This window comes from Trichechus manatus, unplaced genomic scaffold (assembly GCF_000243295.1).
Source record: "Trichechus manatus latirostris isolate Lorelei unplaced genomic scaffold, TriManLat1.0 scaffold00041, whole genome shotgun sequence".
NCBI lineage: Eukaryota > Metazoa > Chordata > Mammalia > Sirenia > Trichechidae > Trichechus > Trichechus manatus.
Window position 1 is genome coordinate 5,746,892 of NW_004443977.1, and position 22,513 is coordinate 5,769,404.

Here is a 22,513-nt window from a genome sequence, read left to right on the forward strand (position 1 = left end):
TCTCCACCAGACTGAGTCCAGTACAGCTAGATGGTGCCCGGCTACCACCACTGACTGCTCTGACCGGGATCACAACAGAGGGTTCTAGACAGAGCTGGAGAAAGATGTAGAACATAATTCTAACGCACAAAAAAAGACCAGATTTACTGGCCTGACTGGAGAAACCCCAAGAGTATGGCCCCCAGACACCCTTTTAGCTCAGTGAAATCACTTCCGAGGTTCACCGTTCAGGCAAAGAGTGGACAGCCCCATGGAACCAAGTGGTACTGGTGAGGCACAGCAGTCCAGGGACAGGGGCTGGAGGGCAGAGGGGGACAGGAAAGCTAGTGATAGGGAACCCAAGGCTGAGTAAGGATAGTGTTGATGCGTTGCGAGGTTGTTGACCATTGTCATAGGGCAACATGTGTACTGTTTAATGAGAAACTATTTTGTTCTGTAGACCTTCATCTAAAGTGAGAATAGCAGCACTATTGGAAGAGCGTAGTCGATGTCACTGAATTGTGCATGTAGGGGTTTTTGAAATGGTGTATCTTTGGCTATGTATATTTTCACCAGAAAAAAAAAAAAAACAAGGTCAAGAAGGGAGAGGGTTGACATGTCATGGGGTTGTTAACCAATGTCATAAAACAATATGTGTACTACTGTTTAATGAGAAACTATTTGTTCTGTAAACGTTCTCCTGAAGTACAATTAAAAAATTTTTTTTTCTAAAAAAAAAAAAAAAAAAGTCTATTGGTTTATATGTTGTCTATGGCAACTTTACACTATGTGGGCAGCGTTGAGCAGTTTTAACAGGAACCATATAGCCTGTAAAGCTGAAAATATTTACTCTGGTCCTTAAGAAAACAATTGTTAAATCCTAGCCTAGATGCTAGGCCCTAGACATCTTCCTTAATAAATTATCCTTATGGCTGGAAGAAAATTCTCTACCAACTTACATGGATGTTTGCCTGGTGGTCTGAAAATAATTCCCAGAAAGCAAAATGCAGAAACTCAAGTAGCTTATATTCTTACATACTAGTCAGAGAAATGAACGAAAAATCATTATTATGCTAGCAACTTGTGTCTATAAAGCATTAATATTAATAACATCAGGATGTTAAGATTGTAACAGCTTGTATAAAAAGATGACAAAAATATGTAGTCTGGTTTTTAAGTTATGCTTTGCAGAAATCAAACTAAAATGTAACCAGGGCCAGCTCAGAAAATTCAAGTTATCTGAAAGGTATCCAATCCCTCGCATGTAGTCACGTTGCAGGTTCCCCAAACTGACATCAGAAACAGAGTACTCTACATCAGTTTGGGAGGTAAGACAATGAAGAAAAGACCAACACTAGAGAGCAGCTCATTTTCGTGCTTTTCCCCTTCTTCACACACAATTAAATATGGAATTCCTAGAACACTTAACATCTACTCAATGTTCTTCCCAGCAGGTAGGTGTTTTATGTTGTCCACCAACCTCATGCTTTGGGACTTCCAAGGGGTTCCTTCCAAACCTCCCAAATTTCTCCCCCATCCAAAGCACCCAAGCATTCTCTGGGTGAATTTACAATATAAAGTCACTGAGAGAACATAAAAGCTATCCTAATTTAGCACTAAGCTACACCATATTACATTTTAATACCACTTGCATGAAATCACAGATTAAAGTCTATAACGGGGGCTAACTGATCCCCTTCAGAGTAAAACTCCTGTCAGCTTCAAAGTTTAACCACTGCAACTACACCTCATGCCCAGCAAACAGAGGTCAGCTTCCACAAAACTAATAATGCCACGGACCCAGGTGTAGCAGCAATAATTAAAAAGAATTAACCTCAATAAGCAGGCCGGTAAAAGCAATGGCTGACTGTAGGGTACAGAGCAGCTCCTTTTTATCTGACTCACATGGGGCTACTTCTGACAGTGAAATTTCCAGGTCACTGGAGAAATGTACAGATCACATCTTTCAACCTTGCAAACGCCAGCAGAGTGCCCATTAGGAGTGCACCAAGCACACACAGAAGCTAGTCCTCTCTCATACTGTCCCCAGTTCCTCTGCTGGGTAAAAATGTGTTGGCAGCAATAACTCGGCTATTATCTATATTCATAAAGCATAAGAAGAAAGGGTAAACAAAATGATGAAAACTGAAGAAAATCGTTCTGGAATAGATAAAAGTGAAAGCACCTGGCAAAGCAGAAGTTGAAATACTAAAATACTGGTTTTTTCCTGCAACATCACGCTTCTTGGGCCCAGGGCCACTGCTCTAACTGAGGTGGGGACACAACCCCTGTGAATTGTACTTCTCTAGTTCAGATGAAGTATCACATCTGTGGTAGGTCAATTACTCCAGTAAGTGGTAAGTGATCTTATGTCACTATTCATAAACCCCAGGGAAACTGTTTTATAGTTGGTTTCCTTCCAAAATTGTATTCCAGAGCAAATATCTTACCTTAATAGAAGCAATATGGAGCAAAGTCTCTCCTCTATGATTTCTTTTCACAGCCATACGGCTACTCGGCGACAGCTTCATTGCTGAGGGGCTAGACAGCATTCCTCTGTAACTTGGACTATTCAGTGCAGAAGGTGACATACCTGGTGAAAGGCTAATGGATTCATCTAACGTATTACTGTTTTTTCTTCTTAATTTGCCACCAACCTTAAGTTTGCTTGAAGGTGGGGAAGAACACTCAGGCAATGAGTCTTTTGAGACGACTGTCTGCCTGACAAGATTTCTAGTGGTGCTCTGAATGTTGCTTCTACAACTTTTAGAAATGGGACTGGAAAGTCTGTTGTGACGCCCACGTTTTCCTTCACAACCTAATGGCAAGGATTTCTTAGATGGAAGATCATTTTCACAGGGATTCTCCTCAGGAATCACTACTTCATCCCTGCTCTCAACTTCGGGAGACACTATTTGCTCAGCCAATGGTAAAGAGATTTCATTTAAGCTTCCGAAACATTCAGATTCTGCTATAGGGTCACTTGCTAATAAGTCTATTTCACCATTTAGCTGAGGGCTAGCAATAACAGATGGTTGGCTGCAGAAGGATACCAGCTTTTCCTTAAATTCCTCTTTGGAGTCAGGTTCATCATCATCTTTTTCTGTCTCTAAACTCCATTTTTGGTTGATTTCAGCTAACGTTTTCTTTTTTTGCTTTTTCCTAGATTTTGTAGAAGTCTTTTTAGCCTTCTCAGATAAATCTACTGGCGGACTTGCGGAAACAAATTCATACATTGAGGCCTGCTGAGCATTTTCATCCTTTACCATTTGAGGCTGGGTTTGCACCGAAACTTTACTCACAACATATCTGACTTTCTTACTTCGAGGACTAAACCACATTTTTATTGAATTCTTCTTGTTTTCTGCATCATTGAATATACTTGTCCTACGTGTGTCTTCTTTCACATCTGATAGGAAAAAAGAAATCTGTTACATGAAGTTAATTTCTTCCATCTTTAAACTTCCAAAGAATTTTGTTTATAAATCTCCTAAGGAGTACCACCCATTGATCAACTTGTACTGCAGTGGTATGCATGTTGCTCTGATGCTAGAAGCTATGCCACTGGTATTTCAAATAACATCAAGGTCACCCACGGTGGGCAGGCTTCAGCGGAGCTTCCAAGACTAAGGCAGACTAGGAAGAAAGGCCTGGTGATGTACTTCCAGAAATTAGCCAATGAAAACCTTGTGGATCACCACAGAACACTGTCTACCTCTCTTGCTTTGGAAATGTCATCAGGAGGGATCAATCGCAAGAGGAGGACATCATGTTTGGTGAAGTACCCAAAAAACTAATAAAATACTTAAATATGAATCTGATCTCAACTCCTATTCTCTCCTTCTTACTAACACCACTCCAGCCATATGTATGGGCTTCCTTTTTGTTCTCTGAATACACCAAGCATGTTTCTGCCTCAAGGCTTTTGCAATCACTGTTGCTTTGTCATGAAAACTCTTCCCCAAATAACTGCACAGTTTACTCCGTCACGAACTTCAGGCAAGTCATTGCTCAAATGACACATTTTTTTTTGTAAGACTACCCCGACACTCTATTTAAACTTACAAACCTTCACCTCCTACTTATTTTACTTACGTTTTTATGTCTTGTGTCTGTCTCTCCCCATTAAAATGTAAGTTCTATGAAGGCAAAAATTTTGCCTATACTCTGCTATATCCCCAGTGCCTAGAACAGTGTCTGATATGTAGTAGGTGCTAAATTACTATTTATTGAATGAATGAATAGGAATTTTTAATCCAGGTAAAGCAATGTGGATCTCACTCAGATCAAATGCAGGGAAGGTATACAATGTTTTATACTTTAGGATAGTGACTCTGGGTACTATGACTAAGAAGAACTTTAGAGAGAAAAGAATGGACACAGTGAGACCAATTACGTGGCTATCATCCAAGAGAAAGATCATAGTGACTCTGACTAGCACTGTATCAAAAGAAATGATAAAAAGCATCAGGTACGAAATCTACAAGGATATCAGTTAACTACGCCAAGAGGCAGAGGAAAACGTAAAATGATCAAAGATTCAGTAGCAGGAAGGCATATAATGTATTTAAGGAACTGAAAGATGGCCAGAATACCTAGCTTGCAGACACAAAGAAAGTCATATAAAGATAAACCAAAAACCAAACCTGCTGCCGTCAAGTCGATTCCAACTCACAGCAGCCCTATAGTACAGACAAGAACCGCCCCATAGGGTTTCCAAGGAGCGGCTGGTGGATTCAAACTGCTGACCTTTGGGTTAGCAGCCTGAGCTCTTAACCACTGTGCCACCAGTGTAAAGATAAGGCTATAAAAATAGGCAGCAACCAGACCACACAAGTTCATAAAGGCAATGTTAACAACTACAATACTTAAGCTAAGAGCAGTGGAAAACCACTAAAGCGTTTCAGATGAAATTAGGTGGCATGACTAGATCTGTGTTTTTATCTGTCTGCAGTGTAGGTGAACAGACTGTAGGATGACAAGAGTGAATGCAAGAATAATTGTTAAGAGGCAAAACAGAATTGGCTTCTTAACAACTATTAATTAAGGAGACTTAGCAATGCCCACAGAAGCAGGAGTCAAGAAATAAACGATGTATTGCATAGGGAAAATCTGCTGCAAAAGACCTCCTCAAAGTGTTAAAAAGCAAAGATGTCACCTTTAGGACTAAGGTGTGCCTGATACAACCCAAGGTATTTTCAATTGCCTGATGTATGCAAAAACTGGGTCATGAATGAGGAAGGTCGAAAAATTGATGCATCTGAATTACAGCATTGGTGAAGAATACTGAATATACCACGGACTATCACAAGAACAAAAAAATCTGTCTTGAAATAAGTACAGCCAGAATGCTCCTTAGAAGCGAGGATGGCAAGATTTTGTCTCATACACTTTGTACATGTGATCAGGAGGGACCAGTACCTGAGGACATCATGCTCAATAAACTAAAGGGTTGAGCAAAAAGAGGAAGACCCTCAACGAGATGGACTGACACAACAATGGATTCAAGCATAGCAACGGACGGCACAGGACCGGGCAGTGTCTCGTTGTACACAGGCATGCTATGAGTCTGACCTGACTTGACGGTACCTAACAACAACAAGCAGAAGATGATGGACTGCGGAGGTGGTAGTAAAAAAGTGAAGTAGAATCATTTCAAAAATACTTAGACAAAATTTACAACATTTTGTGATGAAGTTAATAGAAGAAGAAAGGAAGGAAGCGACAAGAATGATTCATATGTTACTGACTTAGACCCCTGAATGCACCTAGAGCAGGCACACTGGTGTTAGGACAGAGAATTTGCCATGTGTCCTGAGCATCCTTGCAGGTTCCTGTGGGATATGCTAAGAATGCAAAGCCCTGGCTGCTCTGCACCCATGCCATTTCTCCAGACTTTGTTTGCAGCAAGCACTTCTATGGGATGAGGTAGTGCCTCCTGGAAAAAGTGCTGGATTGTCTCTATATACTATAAAAACAGTAAATTCCCCAAGCTTAAAGTTCTTTTCTAGTAACACAACCCACTGTATGTGCAATCCATAATGAGCCCTTTGCACTTCCTCCCAAGGAACCACGCAAACCAACATGAAGTCTGGTTGTTGTTGTTGCTGTTAGGTGCCATCAACTTGATTCCAACGCATAGCAACCCTATGTACAAGAGAACAAAACACTGCCCAGTTCCCACACCATCCTCACAATTGTTGCCACATCTGAGCCCACGGCTGCAGTAACTGTGTTAATCCAACTCATTAAGGGTCTTCCTCTTTTTCCACTGATCCTCTACTTTACCAAGCATGATGTCCTTCTCTAGGGACTGGTCCCTCCTGATAACACGTCCAAAGTATGTGAGACAGTCTTGCCACCCTTGCTTCTAAGGAGCATTCTGCCTATACCTCCTCCAAGATAGATTTGTTTGTTCTTCTGGTACTCCATGGTACATTCAATATTCTTCATCAACTCCGTAATTCAAAGGCATCAATTCATCTTCTGTCTTCCTCATTCATTCTATACAGCTTTCACATGCATGACGTGACTGAAAACAGCATGGCTTGGGTCAAGCGCACCTTAGTCCTCCAAGTGACATCTTTGCTTTTTAACACTTTGAGGTCTCTTGCAGATTTACTCAATGCAATGTGCCATTTGATTTCCTGACTGCTACTTCCATGGGCATTGATTGTGTATCCAAGTAAAATGAAATTCTCGACAACTTCAATCTTTTCTCCATTTATCACGATGTTGTTTATTGGTCCCATTATGAGGATTTTTGTTTTCTTTATATTGAGGTATAATCCAATATAAAGAAAGGCTGTAGTCTCTGATCTTCATCAGTAAGTGCTTCAAGTCCTTTGCTTCCAGAAAGCAACGTTGTGTCATCTGCATATCAAAGGTTGTCAATGAGTCTTCCTCCAATCCTGATGCCACATTCTTCTTCATATAGTCCAGCTTCTAGGATTATCTGCTCAGCATACAGATTGAGTAAGTATGGTGAAAGGATAAACCCTGACGCATGCCTTTCCTGATTTTAAACCATGCAGTATCCCCTTGTTCTTTTCAAATGACTGCCTCTTAGTCTATGTACAGGCTCCACATGAGCAAAATTAAGTGTTCTAGATTCCCATTCTTCATAATGTTATCCATGTGTTATGATCCACACAGTCAAATGCCTTTGCAAAGTCAATAAAAACACAGGTAAACATCTTTCTGGTATCCTCTACTTTCAGCCAAGATCTATCTGACATCAGCAACGATATCCCTTGTTCCAAATCCTCTTCTGAATCTGGCTTCAATTTCTGGCAGTTTCCTGTCAATGTACTGCTGCCAACTGTTTTTGAATTATCTTCTGCAAAATTTTACTTGGGTGTGATATTAATGATATTGCTCGGTAATTTCCACATTCTGTTGGATCACCTTTCTTTGAAATTGGGCACAAATATGGATCTCTTCCAGTCAGTTGGTGTGGTGCAATGAATTACTTAATGTGGACTTTCTTGCCATGGTCTTTTAACTCCCACCCAGGTGATTAGGCAGGACTGTGCAGACAGGGTAACTGAAGCTCATCAAGGGCACTGGCAGTTTTGCCATCCTGCTGGCCTTGAAATAAGCCATCCCAGAGGCAGGAAAGAGAAGAGCCCACCACCACCAAGGAAGGAGAGACCGGCAGGAGAGACCTGCAGAAGAAGGTGCAGTGGGCTTCCTGGCCCACAGAGAGAGAAAGCTGAGTTCCTTTGATCAGAGACTGAGGGTCAGCGAGAAGTGCGCCTGCAAGCATGGATGGGAAGAGGCTGTCCTGAGGGAATAACTGTATCCTTGAGTGTTCCTGAGCTCGAGCTGTAACCTGTTACTCCCTAATAAACTCTATAATAGAGTATTGTCTGTGAGTTCTGTGTGTCCACTGTGATAATTTGTTGCACCATCAGAGAAGTAGAGAGTGCTGTGGAAGGGACAGTTGGTGTCTGAATTGGTAAAGATGGCAGAGAGAGGAGGCATATCTGACCCCTGCCTTATACGAATTACCCTTGGGCTGTTGATCTTGACTCTCCTTTGCCCTTGTGAAGTTAGAGGAGGTCAGATACTGCCCGATGCCATTTTTATAGCTGGCCAAGTAGCTGTCTTCTGAATTTCTTGGCATGGACAACACAGCACCTCCAGCACTGCATCCATTTGTTGAAACATCTCAGTTGGTATTCCACCAATTCCGGTATTCCACCAATTCCTGGAGTCTTGTTTCTGGCCAATGCCTTCAGTGCAGCTTGGACTTCTTCATTCAGTACCATCGGTTCTTGATTACATGTTACCTCCTGAAATGATTGAAGGTCAACCATTTTGGTACAGAGACTCTGTGTATTCCTTCTATCTTCTTTTGATGTTTCCTGCATTGCTCAATATTTTCCCTGTAGATCCTTCAATATTGCAACTCGAGGCTTGAATTTTTGCTCCAGTTCTTTCAGCTTGAGAAACGCCGAGCATGTTCTTCCCTTTCAGTTTTATAACTCCAGGTCTTTGCACATTTCATTTTAATACTCTGTCTTCTTGAGCCACCCTATGAACTCTTCCATTCACTTTTACTGAATCATTTCTTCTGTTCGCTTTAGCTACTCTACATTAAAGGCTAAGTTTCAGAGTCTCTTCTGACATCCATTTTGGTCTTTTCTTTGTTGTCTTTTTAATGACCTCTTGCTTTCTTCATGTATGATGTCCTTGATGTCATTCTACAACTCTTCTGGTCTTTGGTCATTAGTGTTCAATGCATCAAATCTATTCTTGAAATGGTCTCTAAATTCAGCTGGGACATATTCAAGGTCTTATTTTGGCTCTCACGGAAATTGCTCTAATCTTCTTCAGCTTCAACTGCAACTTGCATGGGAGCAATTGATGGTCTTTTCCGCAGTCGGCCCCTGGCCTTATTCTGACTGACGGTATTCAGTTTTTCTATCATCTCTTTCCACAGATGTAGTGGATTTGATTCTTGTGTATTCCATCTGGAGAGGTCCATGTGGATAGTCACCGTTTATGTTGTTGAAAAATGGTATTTGCAATGAAGATGATGTTGGTCTCAAAAAATTCTATCACGCTATCTCCAGCATCATTTCTATCTCCGAGGCCATATTTTCCAACTACTAATCCTTCTTTGTTTCCAACTTTCATCCAATCACCAATAATTATCAATGCATCTTGACTGTATATTCAATCGATTTCAGACTGCAGAAGTTGGTGAAAATCTTCAATTTCTTCATCTTTGGCTTTAGAGGTTGGTGTGTAAATTTGAATAATAGTCGTATTAACTGATCTTCCTTCTAGGTGTATGGATATTATCCTATCACTGACAGCATTGTACTTCAGGATAGATCTTGAAATGTTCTTTTTGGCGATGAATGCAACGTAATTCCTCTTCAATTTGTCATTCCCAGTATAGCAGCCCATATGAACTTCCAATTCAAAATGGCCAGTACCGGTTCATTTCAGCTCACTAATGTCTAGAGTATCTATCTTTAGACATTCTATTTCATTTTTGATGATTTCCAATTTTCCTAGATTCATACTTCGTACACTCCATGTTCAGATTATTAATGAATGCTTGCAGCTGTTTCTTTTCATTTTGAGTCATGCCACATCAGCAAACAAAGGTCCCCAAAGCTTAACTCCATCCACTTCATTAAGGTCGACTCTACTTTGAGGAGGTAGCTCTTCCCCAATTGTATTTTTAGTGCCTTCCAACACGAGGGGCTCATCTTCTGGCACTATACCAATGTTCTGCTGCTATTCGTAAGGTTTTCACTGGCCAATTTTTCTCAGAAGTAGACCACCAGGGTCCTTCTTCCTAGTCTGTCTTAGTCTGGAAATTCCACCAAAACCTGTCCACCATGGGTGACCCTGATGGTATTTGAAATACTGGTGGCACAGCTTCCAGCACCACAGCAACACACAAGGCCACCACAGTGCGACAAACTGACACATAAGTGGTGGTATAAAGCTCTGGCTACTGCTTTTGCCATGAGTAATAAAGTCGTTTGTCTGTGCCCAAGGAGTCTTGTGTCTTCTGCTAAAGAAAAAATAAGCAAAACAAAAAACAAAAAAACAGTTGCAGCTGAGTCAATTTCAATTTATGGTGACTCCATGTGTGTCACAGTAGAACTGTGCTCCATAGGGTTTTCAGTGGCTGATTTTTTGGAAGTAGATCACTAGGCCTTTTTCCAAGGCACCTCTGGATGGACTGGAACCACCAAACTTTCAATTAGCAGCCAAATATGTTAACCATTTGCACCACCCAGGGTCTTCTGCAGGCATCAATAAAACAAATACAGGCTAACTTGAAGGCAGAGTAAAATCCTAGATTCTGCACAGTTCCTGGCAGCTGGAATAAGACCAAAATAATTGACCATGTATCAGACAAAAAGAAAGTCTCAAATCTAAAATGCAGAAATCATACAAGCTACGTTCGTTGACACACTACGACTACATTAGATTTTAATTGCACCAAGTTTCCCTTGCCTCCCTACACAACTCTAAAAATTTTAAAGCCCTCCTAAATGAACCTTAGATTACAAATTAAGTCAAAATAGAAATATTATATGCTATTTGAAAATAAATGGCAGTGAAAGCACCATATCTGAAGACTTGCTGGAAGTGGCAAAAGCAGTGTCAAAGGAAACATATAAATGCATTTTAGAAAAAGACTGAAAAGTAAACCATATTTTCAACAAGAAGCTAGAAAAAGTACAAAATAAACCTAACAATGCAGTAGGAATAAAGCAGTTTTCAATGAAATAAGAAAACATATTCACCAACAAAACCAAAAACTGATTACTTGGGAGAAAAAGAAATCAGTATAGCAAATTTGGGCAAGACTAAACAAGGATGAAACAACAATAAAAGGGACAATTAAACAGCATTAGGAATAAGAAAGAACAGAACTAAACACAAAAATTTCCAACACCTTATAAACAGATACAATGAATATATGAATAAGGTTGAAAATGTAGGAAAAATGAAAAATTTTCAAGAAAAATATGAATTACAAAAACTGACTGTCATGGATTGAATTATGTCCCCCCAAAACTGTGTGTATCAGTTTGGCTGAGCCATGATTCCTGGTATTGTGTGATTTTTCTATAAGTTGTTAAGTCCTGCCTCTATGATGTTAATGAGGGAGGATGGGTGGCAGTTGTGTTAGTGAGGCAAGACTCAATCTACAAGATTGGACTGTGTCTTGAGGTAATCTCTTAAGATATGAGAGAAGGGAGCAGAGAGATAGGGGCGGGGGGAACATCATACCACCAAAAAGCACAGTGCCAGGAGCAGAGTGTGTCCTTTGGACCTGGGGTCCCTGTGTGGAGGAGATTCTAGTCAGGGGGAAGATCGATGAGAAGGCCAGCAGAGAGAGAAAGTCCTGAATTTGGACTTTTAGCCTACTTTACTGTGAGGAAATCAACTTCTCTCTATAAAAGCCATCCACTTGTGGTGTTTCTGTTACAGCAGCACTAGATGACTATGACACTGACTCAACCAGAACAGGTAACCACCAAAAAAAAATGAAGATTGTTAAAAAAAAGTCCCACTACTTTAGAAGGAGAGTTGCATCAAACCTTCAAAGAAAAGATTCCATAAAGTTTCAGAGAAAGATGGAAAGTTTTGCACAACCTCAATAACAGAAGCAAATTTTGATGATATTAAAAAAAGAAAGCCTAAAGACCAATTATGAAATAGTATTAAGGTATTAAATAAAATTTTCAAGTGTGCTTCTTCTTCAGAAATTTTAATACTTATGAGATATCACATAATTTTTATTTTATTTTTCTTACTGTTTCTGGAGATGAATTTCTTTTCAATATTCTTATGTCTTAAAATATCAGGAAGGTAAAAGGAAGTTATGAAATATTATTTTCATACATTCACATGGAACATTTTATTTTACCAGCTTAATAGTATTACCGCACCAGAGGATTAGCAAACTAAAATCTTAAATCTCCAAAATTCCTTTTTGTGTCTATCCTTCTTTCAACTCCTATTTCTTGAATACAAAAGTCCTATCTTTATAAATAAATCTGCCAAGTAAAAGACAGCACTTTTAACAAGAAATGAAAAATAGTAGGTTTTGAGAAATAATTAGTATTCAACTGTAGATATTTTAGAGAGATGATCCCTATCTAGCAAAAGAATTCAGTCAAACTGCATTCCACTCCAAAGAAACCATGACTTCCTCTTGATGAAAATGGACGTATTCCATTATAAAGATAGTGAACTGATAAATCCAACTGGAAGCAGGAGTATGTATCTGAATAAGGGCAGGCCCTCCTACACCCTTTCTGACCTAGCTGAACAACATCATCATCTGGTCTATAAAGTGTTAGTAAGACAGGATCTTGGAAACCAAAACAGTAAGAATGAAATATCTATCCACATAGAGACTTTATGTCAAAATTCAGCAAAGTCTTTTCTCTGCAGTGATAAGCAGATTATAAAACCAAGCCATTTCTGACATAAAGTCAAGTCTCAAGGAATGGTCAAAATGAAATATTACCTAAAAGACTTATACAATGAAAATTATAAAACACTACTACAAGAGACTAAAAAGAGGCCTACAAAAATGGAAAGACATCCCGTGCTCATGGACTGGAAGACTTAATACAGTGAAAATGTCAATTCTACCTAAAGCCATCCACAGATACAATGAAATCCCAATAGAAATCCCAACAACATTCTTTACTGAAATGGAAAAGCTAATGACCAACTTCATATGGAAAGGAGAGAAACCCTGAATAGTCAAAGCAATATTGAAGAATAAGAACAAAGCAGGAGGTCACTCACTGTCTGATACCAAAACGTACTATACAGCCACTGTAGTCAAACAGCCTGGTACTGCTTCAACAACCGACATGCAGACCAGTGGAACAGAATTGAGAACTCAGAATTAAACCCAGCCATCTATTAACAACTGATTTTCAACAAGAAGTCAAAGTCCATTCAGTGGAGGCAGAAAGAGTCTCTTTAATAAATGGTGCTTGCAAAACTGGATATCCACCGGAAGAAAAATGAAACAGGACCCATACCTCACACCACACACGAAAACTAACTCAAAATGGATCAAAGACCTACATGTTCAACCTAAAACCATAAAATTCCTGAAAGAAAACATAGAGAGAAAGCCAAGGGACCTAATCTTCTGTAAAAATAGGATAATAACAAACGCACGAATAGAAGAAGGCAAAATAGATGGAACCTCATAAAAATTAAAAACTTACGCTCATCAAAAAACTTAAGAGGAAACAGACTGGGAAAAAACTCTTCAGAAATGACTTATCTGATAAGGGTCTAATCTCTAAAGTCTACAGAAAACTCCAACAGCTCAACAACAAAAGACAAACAACCCAAACACAAAACGGACAAAGGACATGAACAGAACCTTCACCAAAGAGGACATCCAAGCAGACAACAAACATATGAAAAAATCTCACGATCATTAGCCATTAAAACACCAAAAACTAAACCCATTACTGTCGAGTTGATTCCAACTCATAGTGACCCCACAGGACAGAGCAGAACTGCCCCCATTGGGTTTCCAAGGAGCAGCTGGTGGATTTGAACTGCCGACCTTTTGGTTAGCAGCTGTGCTCTTAACCACTGTGCCACAGGGCTCCACCATTAGCCATTACCAAAAAAACCAAACCCGTTGCTGTTGAGTTGATTCCAACTCACAGCAACCCTACAGGATGGAGAAGAACTGTCCCATTGGTTTTCCAAGGAGCAGCTCATGGATTCCAACTGCAGGCCTTTTAGCTAGCGGCCAAATGCTTAACCGCATATTATAACATGGTTGGACCTGGAGGGCATAATGCTAAGTGATACAAGCCAAGTATATAAGGACAAATATTATATAATCAATCCCTTTTTGTAAGACAAGAATAGATATATAGAGAGACCAATGTTCATTAGTGGTTACGGGGGAGAGGGGAGTATGCTTTAGATCACAGAAACTTGCTATCTTTTTGGTGATGGAAAATGTGACAACAAATGTGGATGTAGAGCATAGCACAACCAAAGTAAAAATTAGTGTTTGAGTACATAAGGATGGGTATAGGCATACTGGTATACGGGTAGGTACAGGTATGTATATAAGTGAGAACAGACAAAAGTATCTATACCAAACCTGCTGCCACCGAGTTGATTCTGACTCATAATGACCCTTATAGAACAGAGTAGAACTGCCCGATAGGGTTTCCAAGGAGCGGCTGGTAGATTCAAACTGCCAACCTCTTGGTTAGCTGCTGTAGCTCGCCATAGCTCTTAACCACTGCGCCACCAGGGCTCCAGAAGTATCTATAGGTATGTGTAAATACAAAAATGTGGGTGCTGGCACATATATTCATTGAAGACACAAATATGGATACTCCACAGACATGACCAAATACCTTCCAATGTTGGTATTCTGGGTTTGAAAGTGTAGGATCATAGTCTCATGGGACAACTCAGTCAACTGGCATAACATAGTTCACAAAAATCATGAACTGCATCCTAGTGAAGTGTGTAGCACCTGGGGTCTTATAAGCTTGCCAGCGGCCATCTGAGATACTACACGTCTCTACTTGCCAAAAGCAACGGTAAGAGGGAAATCAAAAGCTCAGAGAAGAAACAAGTCTACATGGTCCACAATTACATCTACCCTGAGACCAGAAGAACTAGATGGTGCCCAGCTACCATGACTGACCGCTCTGACCAGGGTCAAAACAGATGGTCCTAGGTAGAATAGGAGAAAAATGTGGAGAATTCAAATTATTAAAAAAAAAAAAAGCCAGACAAACCGGAACAGTAGAGAACAGAGGACTTCCTGAGACTATCGCCCTGACACGCTCTTTAAATCTAGAACCTAGCCTATCCCTTGAGATCGCCCTTTAGCAAAATAGCAGAGTGGCACACAAAATAAAGAATATTACCTGTAAAATCAGTGCTCTACTTAAAAACCATCAGTATGAAACCAAACCATCAGTATGAAACCAAAACATCAACAATTACCCGAAAGCAAAGATGAGAAGATAAAGGGGCAAGAAAACTAGAGTACCGGAAATGGAACAAACAGAACACAATTAAAGAGAATGTTAACACGCTGTGATAAACGTAACTAATGTCACTGAATAATTCATGCAGAAATTGTCAAATGGGAACCTAACTTGTGTAAACTTTCACCAAAAACTCAATAAAATATTATTTTAAAAAAAAAGAAAAAGGAACGGTCAACCACACACTGTTGGTAACAGAGCACTGGGGAGTGATTTCAGCTACAGCTAAACAAGTACCATGGTCCTTACTGGCAACTCATCATGTGTGTGGCCCTGAGCTAGAGTCTATGTGTCTTCTGACTATTATTGATTAACTTTACACATCAGATGGATGGCAGCCACCTTTGATCTTGTCCAGATGCCAGCCTGCTGCCTTCCAGCTTCAAAAGACTCCTGGAACTCACATGGCCACATGGAAGGAGTCAAAGGTTTGTCTTCTTCAAGGAGAGATGCTGAAGTGATCTAACAGGTGACATGTGATCTGTCCTTGATCTTGGAAAGAAGCAATGAACGTGCCACTAGCAGATCTGGGAAGGGTAGAGAGAGGCCAAGTCAAGGCTTCCCGACAGAGCAGAGTGTGTGCAGCTTGAACCTGTTTCTGGCAACTACTCTCTGTGTGACCTTGGGCAAATAAGTTTCTCCACCTACAAACCTGAAATAAGAATAGCATCTTGTGTACTGGCTTGTTGTAAGAATCAAAATAATCAATGTGAATGCTTAACACAGTCCTGGGACATAATAAAAATAACATTAAAAAATAAATAAATGTTACCAGGATTACTTTTTAAGAAGGATTCAGGGTTACAAAGAATTAAAGGTTAATCCTCTGGTAGTCTGTAAAAACTTGTATTTCATTTTTTTTTTTAAATTATTTTAAACACAGGTGATGACATTTTCAATTAAAAACAAGTCAAAATCCGAAAGTCCTCAATGTTTATAATATACAAAATGTAGAATTAGGTATTTAAAGAAAACTTAAGGCTTATAAGTGGTGGCAAAATACTCCATCTACTAAAAAACTGAAATCTGACAACAAATTTCACACTTAGCTGGACATATTTCCTAACAGTAAATGAAGAGGGTACATATTCATGTAATTTATACGTACACAATAATTTCACTCATCATCCAGTAATAATAACTTTACTCATGAAGATTTTAATTATGTTATCTTGGTATGAAAAGCAAGGACCACAACAGCAAACATGCTTGTAAATTCTAGATTTTAAGCAGCGTACTCTAAGATAAGACTGTAAAAAGCAAAAACAACAACACTGCTGGAACATAAATCACACTATTAACAGCTACAACAGTTTTTATGGGTGAATGCCTCTAAGCATGATAAATTATCATATTCATTTCATGCAGAAAAATGTTGGTCCTTCCTCTACATAGTAAATTTCTTAATGATGACATTTAAAAGAATTCTGTTCTCTGAATTTAAATATTTCAGAGTATTCCAAAAAATATCGAGGCATGGAGATGCATGTGTTCCTAAGGAGCTGCTGTAGCCAAGTGTTCTCTCTTAAAATTTAATAAACTACAGAAAAAAGAGGCAATTAGAAAATGTGATTTAGCTATCATTAATCTACATCAAAGGATTATAATGATGCACACTGTGTGTCTTTCAAATTATTCTCTATTATAGGTTTCACAACAGAAGTTGAGAAATCTCTTTGACAAACTAGTCCCCTATTAAAAATCAAAGGAAAGTACTTTGCTACCATCTGTGCAACATTAATGCTTTCACTGAAGAATGATTATTTTCTAAGTTAAGAAGTATTCAGTTCTATTTAAAAAAATAACCACAACACAGCTACTGAAACACTCATCTTCATCCATTACAAAAAGTCATAGCATATATGAAACATTATATAATTCGCTACAGAAGACTGTCTCCTTAAACCAGAAAACAGAAAAGGAAATTGTGAATCTATGAAAGTATAATCAAAGTTTTTTTTAATTGTCACCAACACCAAGATATGCTTCATAAAACCTGACCAGCATCTGCAAGGTCTGATTTAACATGATGGGGTGCAAGAGAAATAAAAACTTTTACATTTAACTCCATTAGTAGAAAGTAGATTATGTTATAAAGAATAAGGTAAAATTATCCATAAATGGTTGTCAGAAAAATTTATGACAGTCTCTCCTCTTTAAAGCACACCGAACCGAGGAAAATCTGTTCAAGTGTTTAGAAAGAAGCTCATTTTAGAAAGTATTACTCTAAATCAGGCTTCTTTATCTCTAGTATGCCATACACTATGTCCATGATTTGACATGTTCTTCCTAATTATCCACCTTAATTACAATAATTATATATTGTATAGTAAATGCAAGTAACAAGGTTCATTTGGAAGATCAATTGTGAACTATAGGGTTTTAAAAAAAGAAAATGTGGGAGATGCTCAACCATTTTGCTTAACTCACCATCTTCAACACTTGACCACTTAACAAAAATCATACGATTTTGGAGCTAGACCTTAGAGAACACTTAATTGAATACCCTTATATTTTATTTTAAAAAAAGATCTTCTACCAGGCTCCTCCCTATAAAGAAGACCAATCATCATTCTTCCCCAACTATTGGTTCCCTCCACCTATTTTATAGTGCACTTTATGCCACTTTAGTTTTAGAAGTATTTTATGAACAGTTAAGGCACTGCGTAAAATATGTTGAGCAATAATTTTAAAAAAAAACAGAAATACTTTTAAAAAAAAATCTCAAATGTCCTTCAAGCCTAGTTTTTTGGGAAGATCTGGGGAGGAAAAGTTGGTGACAAGGCAATTTACATTAAAATAGAAAAAGTATTGCATCATGAAGACTACAGATCTGGGCAGAAATTTATATTTCAGTATGTTTATACTCTAGACTTCTAGCAAAACAGCAAAGGAGGACGTTACCATTACAAAACAGATAGTTGAAACCAATATCTAAGATTGTGTTTTATAATCATTTTAATTAAGTTTAGTCTTTGGGATATGAATTAGTTTTAGCACTGCCAGTTTTTACCTGACTTAATTCAACAAGCGTATAATGAATACCTATATCTCTAAGGAAAGCACTGTGCTAAAAGACAAAATAATAAGTAACTTACAAGATGACCACCCTAAGTAATCTAGGTCCTCAATTTCCTTACAGACAGAATAAGTGAATTAAAAATGAACTACCAACTCCTAAAATTCTAATTATACAGTATCCAAACAATGAAATTTCAATTTACCTTAAAATAAGTATCTTGAAGCCAACAGGGCTAAAGTCTGGTAAAAACTAGTAATTAGCGCTCAGTATAATAACTAAAACAATAAAAAATGGTCTGTGGAAAACGAATCCCCATAATTCTCTCCACAAACTCTCCCACTACTCTTAGACGAGAAAGACAGTGCTCAAAAAGGCCTCAGGTCCCACCCAGAGACATGTTCTACACTCAGTTAACCTTCCTAAATATCTTGTTTAATGATGATAATAAGGCATTTCACATTCCATGGTCCACAAAACATGAAAACCACAGCAATGATTTAAACGTCACTAACTACAGTAAGGAAGCTTGGTGGCACAGTGGTTAAGACCACAGCTGCTAACCAAAAGGTTGGCAGTTAGAACCCACCAGCCACTGCTTGGAAACCTACGGGGCAATTCTACCCTGTCCTACAGGGTTGTTATGAGTGGGAATTGATTAAAAGGCAACAGGGTTTAACTATAGTCAAATTTCTGAGGAGTCGTCTACCTTATTCCCCTACGCGGCCCATGGTATCACGCACACCAGTGTGGCTAAGTGACTGCAGTTGCTCTGCTCGCCCTCTGTCACCATTAAAAACATCATGTTACTATACAGCAACCGGAGAAGAGTCAAATCAAGATATCACGAAAGCCATAATCTCAAAGTAGCACCTGAAATTTCAATGCATGGCCAATAATTCTAACTTTTTCAGTGCCCCACAATGTTAACAATCTGATAAAAGCCACTTTCCCCTAGAAGTGAACATTTTTCATATTGTACACTTAACACAAGGAGTTCACTAATTCCCTACATAAAAACTACCAATGACACATGAACCCTTGATGAAGAACCCCTGCGTCAATCAATGGTGTCTATGTAGGGGAAAAAAGCCAGATCACATACTAGTCTTTTCAATTAGAAAATAAACACTATCAGTACTGCCTTTGAGAAAGAAGAAAAAGAATGCTGTTGAGTTAATGACAAAACTTTTCCTCATCATACTCTTAAAAAGGTTTACAGCCCCAATATTATTTTTTTAATTAAGTACCTTAAACATGTACATATATATATAGATATAGATATGTATAATGTGTGTGTACACATACATGTATGTGCATATTTAATTATATCTGAAATAAATAAAACTTTGAACCATGCGCTCTATTCTTTTAACAGCCACATAATCTAGTGATTACTGGTCAGACTTTTCTAAAACAATATCACTACAGCATATTTTATCATAAAAGAATGGAGTCTAATACAATGATTCAATAACTAGATGAAAGTAACTTTTCATAGGTAGACTATGATTTAAATTCTTCTTAAAAATGGATCTCTGCTCAATAAAGCTCAAAGTATTTTTGCCTTGTATCTTTACTTCGTCCAATCAACTTCATCTTTTGTGGCTGATAATAATGCATTGTCACATATCGGATAACATAAAATTTAAAACAGAAATCTAACAACTTTACATGAGCACTATCGATCATTGATGGCATCTTGTCAATCAAGAAAAGGTTCTCCTATAAACACAAGCTAAATGACGTTATCTGGTCAATAAAATGACAATTCCAATATCCAATTACAAAGATTCAAAACACTTTACTTTCTTTCTACAGCTAATTAGTTCTCAGTAGAAAGCACAATGGGAAGATATATAGTTAATACACACAGTCTAAGAACAATTTGAAAAACATTAACTCCCATTTAAATAGAAAAGAAGAATACTAGATTTTCGCTGTCTCAAAATGTGCTCATCTAATTAATTAATTCAGCCTAGGAAAGTGATCCTTGGAAGAATGTTGTATTCTATCTTTTAAAGGTGTATTTAAGCGAGTTAAGCATTATTAAGGAAAAAATCACTATCCCATACATATTACAGAGAAATTATCATAACTGTAAAAAGTAGGCAGCACAGAGTGGTGGAAAAGTCTGGATTGAGAATCCGAAGAAATGGGTTCTCCTTCTCCCGATTCTGGTATTAACTGCATGTATGACTTTGGTCAAGATCGCCTAACCTCTCTGCACCCTGGTTTCTCATCTACAAAACAAGGGAGTTAGACTTAATAATTTCTTACTGTCATTTCTCAAAACAACTCTAAACACTAGGCTGTGGTTGTGTGTCGTCAAGTCGACTCAGGCTCATAGCAACCTAGGCTGTAATCTTTACGGGAGCAGATCGCCAGGTCTTTTCTCCCCCAGAACAGCTGTGGGTTTGGTTAGCAGCCGAGCGCTTTAACTATTGTACCCTAAACACTATAGATCTTACAAAAATCTAAACTATGTCATTCAGAATTCTACATACTTAATGTGTGATCAATATGAATTCATCAGTTACGTAACTAAGAGAGAGCCAATGGTATTTCTCACCTGAAAGCTTACTGTCATGCAGCAGATTTCGAAGCTTACTACAAAGCTGGATCATGCTGTCCAACTGTCTATTTATCTTCACATCTTGTATCCAGGCTGGAGTATAACACACTGGACATTCGGTTCCAATGCAGTCACTTACACAACAACTTTAAAAAAAAAAACAAGCATTCAGCAGGATCTGAATTCTAAAAAATAAATAAACCATTAAAATTTCATCAGAAGTAAATGAAGCAAGAGTTTTTATAAGAAACAACAGTCAATTGTAAAATACTTGCTAAACAGTGTTTCTGAAAGAATGTGATTCACACACACACACACAATTTAAAGTTACTTATGTAATTTGCTACAAAGAAACTTTATTTAGCCTGAAATTAGGCTTCATGTTTTTTTTTTCCTACAAACAGACCTATAGCTTTTAAAGGATGAGAGTACAGAGAAAGACGTAAAAAGATTTAATATCTAATGCAGAGCAGCCATGTATATCAACTTTTCCTATCCGAAACCATAACACGCTACTTCATGGAAATATCTAAGATTACCGCAGAGACTGGGAAAGTAACTTTTTGTTTTGTTTTTGAACAAGTGTCTAAAGACTTTAAAGTACTTTTTGAGAAAGGATCTTTGGGTCTTTTAGACAATTTTATAACCTGTAGATCAGTCTATTTTATATTCTACGTTTGTTCTATAACTGTTCTCATATTATTTTATATATACTAATCCAGAATTCTGGGGAAATAGGGTGTCTTTCAGTTGGTCTGCATTATTCAGTGAACCAATAAAGATCTGTTCAAAGTACAAGATAAACCAATGAAATTTAATGTAACACTGATATGGTTTCAGATTCAACGCTGCAATTAACCTACAGAAACTACCACTTGTCAACTTTTGGTGTAGGATCAATGAACATCCACAACTATCTGAAAACACTAGTAAAACAGTCCTCCTTCTTCCAGCTTCTGATGTGTAACAGCAGATTTTCTTCCTATACTTCAATCAAAACAACATACGACAACAGATTGAATACATAAGCAGATAAGAGAATCTCGCTGTCTTCTATCCGGCAAGACATTAAAGAGATTTGCAAAAACGTAACGCAGTGCCACTTTTCTCAGTAACTATTATTTCTTTAGTTTGTAAAATAATTAGTTTTTCTAAAAATTGTTATTTATATTAATAGTAATTGGTTTATTGTTTTTATTTTAATGAATTAATTAATATTCTTTAAATTTCTCCACTTATATTGTATCTATAGGGTCACTACGAGTCGGAATCAACTCGACGGCAATGAGTTAGTCTTTTTTTTTTTTTTTTAATACTATATCTATATATCTTATACATAGACGCACAAATGCTCTTTGTGGTCCTCACTTTTTAAGAGTGTAATGGGGTCAGATACCAAAAAGTTTGAGAAACACTGCCACATGTCTTCAATGAATTTATCTTAAAGAAAATACATGGACTACTTTCACCAGGAAACGGCATGAAAATACCTTGAAACTACAACAACACTGTCAATACTAAAATCTGTGTTCCATCCCGTCTCCTCCTCCCTACTTCTGTGTTTCAGTTGGGCTGAGATATGTCAAAACCATCTGCAAAAATTGTACAACACTGCCCAGCAGTTTGAGGTAACTCTAAATCTGCAAATATAAACAGCTGTCCTAATTCCTAGCATCCTGTAATCAGAATGAACCAAAACTGCGATGAATCATCAATTCTTTCCTATGATCATGCCATATACAGATGACCACTTTCTCCTTAAAGATGTTCTCCTGCCTCTTTAAGTCACAGAGCTCTTTAGAATCCCATTAAAGGTAAGTAACCCACACGCACACACTTTGCATACAATTTCAGGGGGCTCATTATGCTCTGGCAGCTTTGTCATTAATC

The 22,513-nt window shown here is 38.1% G+C and overlaps 1 protein-coding gene across 7 annotated transcripts in view; it reads right to left on the reverse strand.

The window, feature by feature from the left end:
• The window catches only part of BARD1 (BRCA1 associated RING domain 1), a 94,498-nt gene that overhangs the window by 56,750 nt on the left and 15,235 nt on the right, over positions 1–22,513 (reverse strand). For 4 of the 7 annotated variants that reach the window (XM_004376286.3, XM_023731265.1, XM_023731264.1 and 1 more), the window contains 2 exons: positions 20,621–20,769; positions 2,430–3,388 (listed from right to left, as the gene is read on the reverse strand). In XM_004376286.3, coding sequence (XP_004376343.1) covers positions 2,430–3,388; positions 20,621–20,769 — 1,108 coding nt within the window. Of the gene's footprint in view, positions 1–2,429; positions 3,389–15,371; positions 15,557–20,620; positions 20,809–22,513 lie in introns of those variants that run through there. The other 3 variants (XM_023731267.1, XM_023731268.1, XM_023731266.1) reach the window with 3 other exon arrangements.